The sequence below is a fragment of the Pungitius pungitius genome, chromosome 12 (assembly GCF_949316345.1).
Source record: "Pungitius pungitius chromosome 12, fPunPun2.1, whole genome shotgun sequence".
NCBI lineage: Eukaryota > Metazoa > Chordata > Actinopteri > Perciformes > Gasterosteidae > Pungitius > Pungitius pungitius.
The window spans coordinates 13,437,599-13,449,522 of record NC_084911.1 but is presented as its reverse complement, the minus strand read 5'-3'; the positions used below and the strand labels follow the sequence as shown (position 1 = coordinate 13,449,522).

Genomic DNA, 11,924 nt, shown 5'->3' with positions numbered 1-11,924 from the left:
TGTCAGGAGCCATTTTGTTATTTTTGTCGGGGAGTGTGTGACGCCCACCAATGTGTTTACACATGTGTGTCAATGTGTTTGGTAACACAGTATAGTGTACAGTATAGTGTATGTAAATGTATGTAACAGAAACTGTTATTAGTTGTATTTCGTGTACATTACACCCTATAGCCAGCAGGGGGCAGAGTGGCGCTCTATTTCGCTATAGACAGGTTTCACGGCAGTGGAGCAGTTTACGACCACTACGTTGTGAGTGACGTTTCCTCATTCTGCGGCGCGAAGCGCAATGACCGAGATGTGAAAGAGCTGCGTGTCATTTGTGTGTTCTGTTTACAGGTGGGTGAGGAAAATAATAAGTAATGAATGACTTTGTTTGAATGGAGGTATTGTTTTGGCGTTTAGCTTGCCAGCATATGAATGTCTGTAACTGTATCTATGAGTGTTTGTGTGGATGTTTAGTTCATTGCTCGGTGTGCCGCGCTAGCAAAAATGGCGCCACGCCGTCACATCCATAGACATGTATAGAAAGGCTAGATGGCTCAAGGCGGAGTCAGCTGTGTCGTCACTTGGCGGCCATCTTGGGTCAGGAGACTGCGCTGCTGCTCCCTGCTGCTGTGGACGGAAGGTGAGTGACATACGCCAACTAAAATGCTCGTAACTTGCTGAATTCTTGACGGATTTACAAACGGTTTGGTTTATTACAAACCTTATTAACGTGGCTATGATTTGTGCTGATGCCAATGTTTAAATTGTAGCTTCACGTTTTGAGAAACGCTTAACATTGCAGCGTAGCTGTGTGTTTCATGGCTGCCCTCTACTCTAAAGCGATACCACACAGTCGACATTTTCAATTATTAACAGGTTTCCTGAGACCAACAACGTTTCTTGACAACCTAATCTTTTGTCTAAATGTCATTTTGTGGATGTGGTTGTATTTATTTGCTGGCTAGCAGTGAAGAGGTCGTGAGTGAGTCACCAAGCAATTGTAAATTGGTGGGAGAGGCAGGGTTAGTCTTTCGTTTCAACATAGCTTTGAGTTACACGTGATTTCCAAGTGGTTTGGTTTCTTGAAAACATCTTTACATTTGGATTACTTTGTTGGTTTTTTTCTGAGACAACATTACAAGATTGGCTACATATATTTGCATACATGCAGTACATAGAATCAAAATGATAATATATTTTATACTGTATTTTAGTCCATACCCTCAGTGTTGAAGGAAATAAAGGTGCAAGGTTAACAATCATTTATATCTGACTACTATTTCTCCCATTTGTAAGGTTTCCCAAATGTAGCGAGCGCCGGAGACAGTGGGAGCGTGCCCTGAGAAGGGAAGGTTTTGTGGCTAATGACAGAACACTGCTCTGCAGCGAACACTTCAGAAATGAAGATTTCGACAGGACAGGGCAGACTATCAGATTCAAAGCTGGAGCTGTTCCATCTGTCTTCAACTTCCCTGCTCATCTTCAGAGGGTACGTGTACAATTGGCCAACTAGATTACAAGGTGTTAAAGATGGATGCATTGATATTTAAATGTGATTTAATGTCACACTTTCTGCAAGTTTAGCAATACATAAAGTGTATTACAGATCAATTGAATATTTAACTATTTTTTCAGCCGGTAGCACCAAGAAGCACAAACGCTTCAAGAAAAGCAGGAGAAAACCAGCCCATGTACCCCGAGCAGGATCAACCTCCACCTGATGTTGTGAGTATTTGTACACATGAGGAATGTCACTAACAAATACACTAACCCTAACCCTAATTAACTTTATTATATATCTATTTATTATTATTATTATTTTTTTTTTCAAAGCCACAGCCATCCACTAGAGAGAGGCAAAGGAGTCAGAAGAGGAAGGCCCTGACCACCAATATGCAATGCCTTCCTCTCCAAAGGCTCTTAAGGCCAAACTTGATGCAGCCATGGCCACAGTGCGTAAACTGTGGCGGGAAAAGAGCAATGCCTTGGCAAGGGTAAGGAGGGCCAAGAAGAACATGAAGGCTCTTCTGGAGGAGCTGAAAGCTAAGAACCTCATCAATGAAGAGCTGTATGACAAGCTGGAATGCTACTCAGGTAAAATAAATAATGACTTTAAATGTTTTGTCTTTTTATGTTCTTTGTTAGACATAAAAATTACTATCAAAGGAGACTTACTAAATCCTGCCCTTGTACAAGACCACAGCTATCTTCCCAAGAAGTTTGATGGTCTTGTGGAAAATGTGCTTGTGTACATTTCAGGTAGAGTTAGACTTTATAGTAGATTTAGCCTATAACTAATTCATTTCCCCATGCTTATTAATTAAAAAAGTCATTATAATGTGAATCTGTCCACCATTGATTTCAGAATTTGTGGTGCGACGCACACTAAAAAAGCTTTCCTGTGATGTCTGCCGGGCAAGCCTGTTGATGGATGCTGAATCTGCCAGTAAGGACCAGAGCTACCATCTGCTGACGCTGAAAAACAATGGAGGTCTTGTCATCCCATCAGCAGGCACCGTGAAGGTCGTCAGGGCAGCAGAGTGGGTTGTTCGGCAGGCAGTAGCAGATTCCAGGAGATCGCAACCCATCAAACTGTTGGAGGTCCTCTACATGGTGAGAAAGAGGATAGGTGGAGAGGATGTGTTATTGCTCGGGGAGCACATCACTGACACGCGATATGGCATTGACAGTCCATAAACCATGACTCTGGTTGTGTCCCTCTTCTTCAAGCTAAGGCTGCACCACATTGCGAAAATGTCAACGCTTAGCTTGCAGAAAGACGGTGTGAGACAGAAGCTCACAAAAACTGTCCTTTTCAAAGGGCAGTAGCGCAAACTATTTGTGCACTTAAAGGATGGGTTTTCAACTGGTGGTCTGTTTAGTTTGCTACTCTTCTTTGATGTTTGCATGTGAATGAGTGGTGTATGAGTGTGTGCGTGAATGGGTGAATGTGGGGCTTTGTAAAGCGCTTTGGGCACCAAGACGGTGTAGAAAAGCTCTATGTAAGTTCAGACCATTTGAGAGAGGAGGAGAGGGAGGGAGCTGTATTGATTATATTGTATTGATGGAAAGAGTTTTGTGTCTTAATGTTTTTTTTGTGTGCCTTTGGACCGAAGTCAAAAAACAAAGACCCATCTCTTTTCTCTTTATTTTACAGAATGGCAACTTGAGACAGATTTATATTATACATGAATTTACACATGTATTTAATAATGTTAATATTAGTAATAAACTTAATTGCACTATTTCATGTTTAATGTACCTTATAAATATTGATATCATTACTGTGTGTGTGTGTGTATGGGTATACCTAGTGCTTTACCTGTCTAGTCTACTTAATATACTATTTTCTTAATAAACTCCGTGGCTATAATTTTTCACAAGTATGCAGTTAAATAGCCGCATCCCTGACGTTTGTGACACACCAAGCCGTTTGAAAATCGGTTGAAAAGTGAGCAAAATATAGTTATTTCAGCACTACATGCACAATAGACTTTAATGTTATAACTGGACGAGCGGTCCTGTCCTAAGATGGCCGCCGTGTGACGTCGTCGGGTCCCATTGGCTCTCAGCGCCGGTAAGCCATCTAGCCTTTCTATACATGTCTATGGTCACATCCACCGAGAGTACTGTAGGTTGGCTCTGAACATTTCCTGTAATATTGCAAAAGACTGTTAAGAAGTAGTTTACCATGTTTTGCACTTTATTGTGAATATGTTAAATAAATGTCCTCATTCTGCGGCGCGAAGCGCAATGACCGAGATGTGAAAGAGCTGCGTGTCATTTGTGTGTTCTGTTTACAGAATCACATTATCTGCATACTTGGTACCAATCCTGGTAGCTGTAACACATGCGTGTGTGTGTATACATGTCATACATCATCATTTCCATTATGGTATTGTTACGCCCTCCTCTAAAGCGAGGATACCGTAACACGCCGTCACACGTGAGCTAGCCACAAGGTGGGTGAGGTAAAAAAAAAAAACAGTGGGCGCACAAGCAGGACCAACAAAACACAGTACCGTTCAAACAAGGTTTATTTTACCTATAATACGGTAGTGGCGGAAAAGGGGCTGAGCGGAACCAAAGCAAAGAAATTAACCAATGAAAAAGACCCCTAATCATTCTAGTCTAAACGCAACCTGCTAAACTCTCTGAAAAATACAGGGGGTGGTCCGCCCAGATCTTACCTAGTGTGTCTAGACAGAGGTTCATCTACGGGTAGTATGTAAAGCCCAGGGTCTCTTACCTATACACTCCCATTGTGCAAATGACATGTAATGTAATGTGCGTTCCCATTGTCCCTGGGACAACTGAAGAAACAAAAACTGAATTGTACAAATAACGTGAAAACAGACAGAACAACCAAAAATAACTTTACCTTCACCAGTTCAAGTGACCAAATACATAGATACACAAAACAAAAGACGAGTCCCTTGAACACAGCTCTGCTCAAAACAGTAGTCCGTTCGTTCCCAAAAGTTCTGTTTCACAACAGTCCTTCCGCTCTCTCTCCAACGCTCTGCCTCTTGTCTCTCCTGACCTCCTTTTAAGCCACGGAATCCTGCTGTGGGTGAGGGTGATTAGTGGCTGCGGGTGGGAGCTGGCAGTAGAGATTATTGCATGGTGGGTGTGTCAGAACACCTGTGGGAACACAAATCAAAACACACACACACCCCCTCCCAAAAGCAGGCCGAGGCACGTAACGGGTATGAAGGATAAGGTATAGTTGTAGAACCTGATTCACTCAACTACGTTTTGAGCATTTCTGTTACTTTTAAAGCTTTTGCAGAAGGAGAAAACAGCTAAAACGGATTGAATGAACAATGCTTTAGCTCACACTGTTTCTATCAAGCAAATTACCTTTTTTTATCATTTCCATTATGGTATGAAGTATTAGGTTTAGTTTTAGAACCTGATTCACTCAACTACGTTTTGAGCATTTCTGTTACTTTTAAAGCTTTTGCAAAAGGAGAAAACAGCTAAAAAAGACTGAATGAACAATGCTTTAGGTCACACTGTTTCTATTAAGCAAATGACCTTTTTTTATCTTTATCATTAGTGTATGAAGGATTGGGTTTAGTTTTAGAACCTGATTCACTCAACTAGGTGTTGATCATTTTCCTCACTTTCAAAGCTTTTCAGAAGTAGAAAACAGCTAAAACGGACTGAATGAACAATGCTTTAGCTCACACTGTTTCTATCAAGCAAATGACCTTTTTTCATCATTATCATTATGGTACGAAGGATTAGGTATAGTTTTAGAACCTGATTCACTCAACTACGTTTTTGAGCATTTCTGTTACTTTCAAAGCTTTTGCAGAAGGAGAAAACAGCTAAAGCGGACTGAATGAACAATACTTTAGCTTACACTGTTTCTATCAAGCAAATGCCGTTTTTATTATCTTCATCATTATGGTATAAAGGATTAGGTTTAGTTTTAGAACCTGATTCACTCAACTAGGTTTTGATCATTTTCCTTACTTTCAAAGCTTTTGCAGAAGGAGAAAACAGCTAAAACGGACTGAATGAACAATACTTTAGCTCACACTGCTTCTATCAAGGAAATTAGCTTTTTTCATCATTTCCATTATGGTATGAAGGATTAGGTTTAGTTTTAAAACCTGATTCACTCAACTACGTTTTGAGCATTTCTGTTACTTTTAAAGCTTTTGCAGAAGGAGAAAACAGCTAAAACGGACTCTATGTAGAATGCTTTAGCTTACACTGTTTCTATCAAGCAAATGACCTTTTTTCATCATTTCCATTATGGTATGAAGTATTAGGTATAGTTTTAGAACCTGATTCACTCAACAACGTTTTGACCATTATTGTTACTTTTAAAACTTTTGCAGAAGGAGAAAACAGCTAAAACGGACTGTATGAAGAATGCTTTACCTTACACTGTTTCTTTCAAGGAAATTACCTTTTTTCATCATTTCCATTATGGTATGAAGGATTAGGTTTAGTTTTAAAACCTGAATTACTCAACAACGTTTTGACTATCATTGTTACTTTCAAAGCTTTTGCAGAAGGAGAAAACAGCTAAAACGGACTGAATGAACAATGCTTTAGCTCACACTGCTTCTATCAAGCAAATGACCTTTTTTCAACATTTCCATTAGGGTATGAAGGATTAGGTATAGTTTTAGAACCTGATTCACTCAACAACGTTTTGACCATTATTGTTACTTTCAAAGCTTTTGCAGAAGGAGAAAACAGCTAAAGCGGACTGAATGAACAATACTTTAGCTTACACTGTTTCTATCAAGCAAATGCCGTTTTTATTATCTTCATCATTATGGTATAAAGGATTAGGTTTAGTTTTAGAACCTGATTCACTCAACTAGGTTTTGATCATTTTCCTTACTTTCAAAGCTTTTGCAGAAGGAGAAAACAGCTAAAACGGACTGAATGAACAATACTTTAGCTCACACTGCTTCTATCAAGGAAATTACCTTTTTTCATCATTTCCATTATGGTATGAAGGATTAGGTTTAGTTTTAAAACCTGATTCACTCAACTACGTTTTGAGCATTTCTGTTACTTTTAAAGCTTTTGCAGAAGGAGAAAACAGCTAAAACGGACTCTATGTAGAATGCTTTAGCTTACACTGTTTCTATCAAGCAAATGACCTTTTTTCATCATTTCCATTATGGTATGAAGTATAAGTTATAGTTTTAGAACCTGATTCACTCAACAACGTTTTGACCATTATTGTTACTTTTAAAACTTTTGCAGAAGGAGAAAACAGCTAAAACGGACTGTATGAAGAATGCTTTAGCTTACACTGTTTCTTTCAAGGAAATTACCTTTTTTCATCATTTCCATTATGGTATGAAGGATTAGGTTTAGTTTTAAAACCTGAATTACTCAACAACGTTTTGACTATCATTGTTACTTTCAAAGCGTTTGCAGAAGGAGAAAACAGCTAAAACGGACTGAATGAACAATGCTTTAGCTCACACTGCTTCTATCAAGCAAATGACCTTTTTTCAACATTTCCATTAGGGTATGAAGGATTAGGTATAGTTTTAGAACCTGATTCACTCAACTACGTTTTTGAGCATTTCTGTTACTTTTAAAGCTTTGGCAGAATGAGAAAACAGCTAAAACGGACTGAATGAACAATGCTTTAGCTCACACTCCTTCTATCAAGCAAATGACCCTTTTTCATCATTTCCATTAGGGTATGAAGTATTAGGTATAGTTTTAGAACCTGATTCCCTCAACAACGTTTTGACCATTATTGTTACTTTCAAAGCTTTTGCAGAAGGAGAAAACAGCTAAAGCGGACTGAATGAACAATACTTTAGCTTACACTGTTTCTATCAAGCAAATGCCGTTTTTATTATCTTCATCATTATGGTATAAAGGATTAGGTTTAGTTTTAGAACCTGATTCACTCAACTAGGTTTTGATCATTTTCCTTACTTTCAAAGCTTTTGCAGAAGGAGAAAACAGCTAAAACGGACTGAATGAACAATACTTTAGCTCACACTGCTTCTATCAAGGAAATTACCTTTTTTCATCATTTCCATTATGGTATGAAGGATTAGGTTTAGTTTTAAAACCTGATTCACTCAACTACGTTTTGAGCATTTCTGTTACTTTTAAAGCTTTTGCAGAAGGAGAAAACAGCTAAAACGGACTCTATGTAGAATGCTTTAGCTTACACTGTTTCTATCAAGCAAATGACCTTTTTTCATCATTTCCATTATGGTATGAAGTATTAGGTATAGTTTTAGAACCTGATTCACTCAACAACGTTTTGACCATTATTGTTACTTTTAAAACTTTTGCAGAAGGAGAAAACAGCTAAAACGGACTGTATGAAGAATGCTTTAGCTTACACTGTTTCTTTCAAGGAAATTACCTTTTTTCATCATTTCCATTATGGTATGAAGGATTAGGTTTAGTTTTAAAACCTGAATTACTCAACAACGTTTTGACTATCATTGTTACTTTGAAAGCTTTTGCAGAAGGAGAAAACAGCTAAAACGGACTGAATGAACAATGCTTTAGCTCACACTGCTTCTATCAAGCAAATGACCTTTTTTCAACATTTCCATTAGGGTATGAAGGATTAGGTATAGTTTTAGAACCTGATTCACTCAACAACGTTTTGACCATTATTGTTACTTTTAAAACTTTTGCAGAAGGAGAAAACAGCTAAAACGGACTGTATGAAGAATGCTTTAGCTTACACTGTTTCTATCAAGCAAATGACCTTTTTTCATCATTTCCATTATGGTATGAAGGATTAGGTTTAGTTTTAAAACCTGATTCACTCAACAACGTTTTGACCATTATTGTTACTTTTAAAACTTTTGCAGAAGGAGAAAACAGCTAAAACGGACTGTATGAATAATGCTTTAGCTTACACTATTTCTTTCAAGGAAATTACCTTTTTTCATCATTTCCATTATGGTATGAAGGATTAGGTTTAGTTTTAAAACCTGAATTACTCAACAACGTTTTGACTATCATTGTTACTTTCAAAGCGTTTGCAGAAGGAGAAAACAGCTAAAACGGACTGAATGAACAATGCTTTAGCTCACACTGCTTCTATCAAGCAAATGACCTTTTTTCAACATTTCCATTAGGGTATGAAGGATTAGGTATAGTTGTAGAACCTGATTCACTCAACTACGTTTTGAGCATTTCTGTTACTTTTAAAGCTTTTGCAGAAGGAGAAAACAGCTAAAACGGATTGAATGAACAATGCTTTAGCTCACACTGTTTCTATCAAGCAAATTACCTTTTTTTATCATTTCCATTATGGTATGAAGTATTAGGTTTAGTTTTAGAACCTGATTCACTCAACTACGTTTTGAGCATTTCTGTTACTTTTAAAGCTTTTGCAAAAGGAGAAAACAGCTAAAAAAGACTGAATGAACAATGCTTTAGGTCACACTGTTTCTATTAAGCAAATGACCTTTTTTTATCTTTATCATTAGTGTATGAAGGATTGGGTTTAGTTTTAGAACCTGATTCACTCAACTAGGTGTTGATCATTTTCCTCACTTTCAAAGCTTTTCAGAAGTAGAAAACAGCTAAAACGGACTGAATGAACAATGCTTTAGCTCACACTGTTTCTATCAAGCAAATGACCTTTTTTCATCATTATCATTATGGTACGAAGGATTAGGTATAGTTTTAGAACCTGATTCACTCAACTACGTTTTTGAGCATTTCTGTTACTTTCAAAGCTTTTGCAGAAGGAGAAAACAGCTAAAGCGGACTGAATGAACAATACTTTAGCTTACACTGTTTCTATCAAGCAAATGCCGTTTTTATTATCTTCATCATTATGGTATAAAGGATTAGGTTTAGTTTTAGAACCTGATTCACTCAACTAGGTTTTGATCATTTTCCTTACTTTCAAAGCTTTTGCAGAAGGAGAAAACAGCTAAAACGGACTGAATGAACAATACTTTAGCTCACACTGCTTCTATCAAGGAAATTAGCTTTTTTCATCATTTCCATTATGGTATGAAGGATTAGGTTTAGTTTTAAAACCTGATTCACTCAACTACGTTTTGAGCATTTCTGTTACTTTTAAAGCTTTTGCAGAAGGAGAAAACAGCTAAAACGGACTCTATGTAGAATGCTTTAGCTTACACTGTTTCTATCAAGCAAATGACCTTTTTTCATCATTTCCATTATGGTATGAAGTATTAGGTATAGTTTTAGAACCTGATTCACTCAACAACGTTTTGACCATTATTGTTACTTTTAAAACTTTTGCAGAAGGAGAAAACAGCTAAAACGGACTGTATGAAGAATGCTTTACCTTACACTGTTTCTTTCAAGGAAATTACCTTTTTTCATCATTTCCATTATGGTATGAAGGATTAGGTTTAGTTTTAAAACCTGAATTACTCAACAACGTTTTGACTATCATTGTTACTTTCAAAGCTTTTGCAGAAGGAGAAAACAGCTAAAACGGACTGAATGAACAATGCTTTAGCTCACACTGCTTCTATCAAGCAAATGACCTTTTTTCAACATTTCCATTAGGGTATGAAGGATTAGGTATAGTTTTAGAACCTGATTCACTCAACAACGTTTTGACCATTATTGTTACTTTCAAAGCTTTTGCAGAAGGAGAAAACAGCTAAAGCGGACTGAATGAACAATACTTTAGCTTACACTGTTTCTATCAAGCAAATGCCGTTTTTATTATCTTCATCATTATGGTATAAAGGATTAGGTTTAGTTTTAGAACCTGATTCACTCAACTAGGTTTTGATCATTTTCCTTACTTTCAAAGCTTTTGCAGAAGGAGAAAACAGCTAAAACGGACTGAATGAACAATACTTTAGCTCACACTGCTTCTATCAAGGAAATTACCTTTTTTCATCATTTCCATTATGGTATGAAGGATTAGGTTTAGTTTTAAAACCTGATTCACTCAACTACGTTTTGAGCATTTCTGTTACTTTTAAAGCTTTTGCAGAAGGAGAAAACAGCTAAAACGGACTCTATGTAGAATGCTTTAGCTTACACTGTTTCTATCAAGCAAATGACCTTTTTTCATCATTTCCATTATGGTATGAAGTATAAGTTATAGTTTTAGAACCTGATTCACTCAACAACGTTTTGACCATTATTGTTACTTTTAAAACTTTTGCAGAAGGAGAAAACAGCTAAAACGGACTGTATGAAGAATGCTTTAGCTTACACTGTTTCTTTCAAGGAAATTACCTTTTTTCATCATTTCCATTATGGTATGAAGGATTAGGTTTAGTTTTAAAACCTGAATTACTCAACAACGTTTTGACTATCATTGTTACTTTCAAAGCGTTTGCAGAAGGAGAAAACAGCTAAAACGGACTGAATGAACAATGCTTTAGCTCACACTGCTTCTATCAAGCAAATGACCTTTTTTCAACATTTCCATTAGGGTATGAAGGATTAGGTATAGTTTTAGAACCTGATTCACTCAACTACGTTTTTGAGCATTTCTGTTACTTTTAAAGCTTTGGCAGAATGAGAAAACAGCTAAAACGGACTGAATGAACAATGCTTTAGCTCACACTCCTTCTATCAAGCAAATGACCCTTTTTCATCATTTCCATTAGGGTATGAAGTATTAGGTATAGTTTTAGAACCTGATTCCCTCAACAACGTTTTGACCATTATTGTTACTTTCAAAGCTTTTGCAGAAGGAGAAAACAGCTAAAGCGGACTGAATGAACAATACTTTAGCTTACACTGTTTCTATCAAGCAAATGCCGTTTTTATTATCTTCATCATTATGGTATAAAGGATTAGGTTTAGTTTTAGAACCTGATTCACTCAACTAGGTTTTGATCATTTTCCTTACTTTCAAAGCTTTTGCAGAAGGAGAAAACAGCTAAAACGGACTGAATGAACAATACTTTAGCTCACACTGCTTCTATCAAGGAAATTACCTTTTTTCATCATTTCCATTATGGTATGAAGGATTAGGTTTAGTTTTAAAACCTGATTCACTCAACTACGTTTTGAGCATTTCTGTTACTTTTAAAGCTTTTGCAGAAGGAGAAAACAGCTAAAACGGACTCTATGTAGAATGCTTTAGCTTACACTGTTTCTATCAAGCAAATGACCTTTTTTCATCATTTCCATTATGGTATGAAGTATTAGGTATAGTTTTAGAACCTGATTCACTCAACAACGTTTTGACCATTATTGTTACTTTTAAAACTTTTGCAGAAGGAGAAAACAGCTAAAACGGACTGTATGAAGAATGCTTTAGCTTACACTGTTTCTTTCAAGGAAATTACCTTTTTTCATCATTTCCATTATGGTATGAAGGATTAGGTTTAGTTTTAAAACCTGAATTACTCAACAACGTTTTGACTATCATTGTTACTTTGAAAGCTTTTGCAGAAGGAGAAAACAGCTAAAACGGACTGAATGAACAATGCTTTAGCTCACACTGCTTCTAT

General features: G+C 36.9%; 1 protein-coding gene across 2 annotated transcripts; it reads left to right on the top strand.

Annotated features, from left to right (window-relative positions):
• Window positions 1–3,757, top strand: LOC119220563 (uncharacterized). Of its 2 annotated transcripts, XM_062566252.1 has the most exons (6): window positions 1–625; window positions 1,282–1,474; window positions 1,621–1,710; window positions 1,902–2,079; window positions 2,351–2,598; window positions 3,143–3,757. In XM_062566252.1, exons 3-6 carry the CDS (start codon window positions 1,675–1,677, stop codon window positions 3,338–3,340), a joined length of 660 nt encoding a protein of 219 aa, XP_062422236.1. In that variant the 5' UTR covers window positions 1–625; window positions 1,282–1,474; window positions 1,621–1,674; the 3' UTR covers window positions 3,341–3,757. The 2 variants fall into 2 exon arrangements, with proteins under 2 accessions (XP_062422236.1, XP_062422237.1); XM_062566253.1 differs by lacking the exon at window positions 1–625 and having other exon boundaries at window positions 633–1,474; window positions 2,351–3,358.
• The last annotated feature ends 8,167 nt before the right edge of the window (window positions 3,758–11,924 follow it).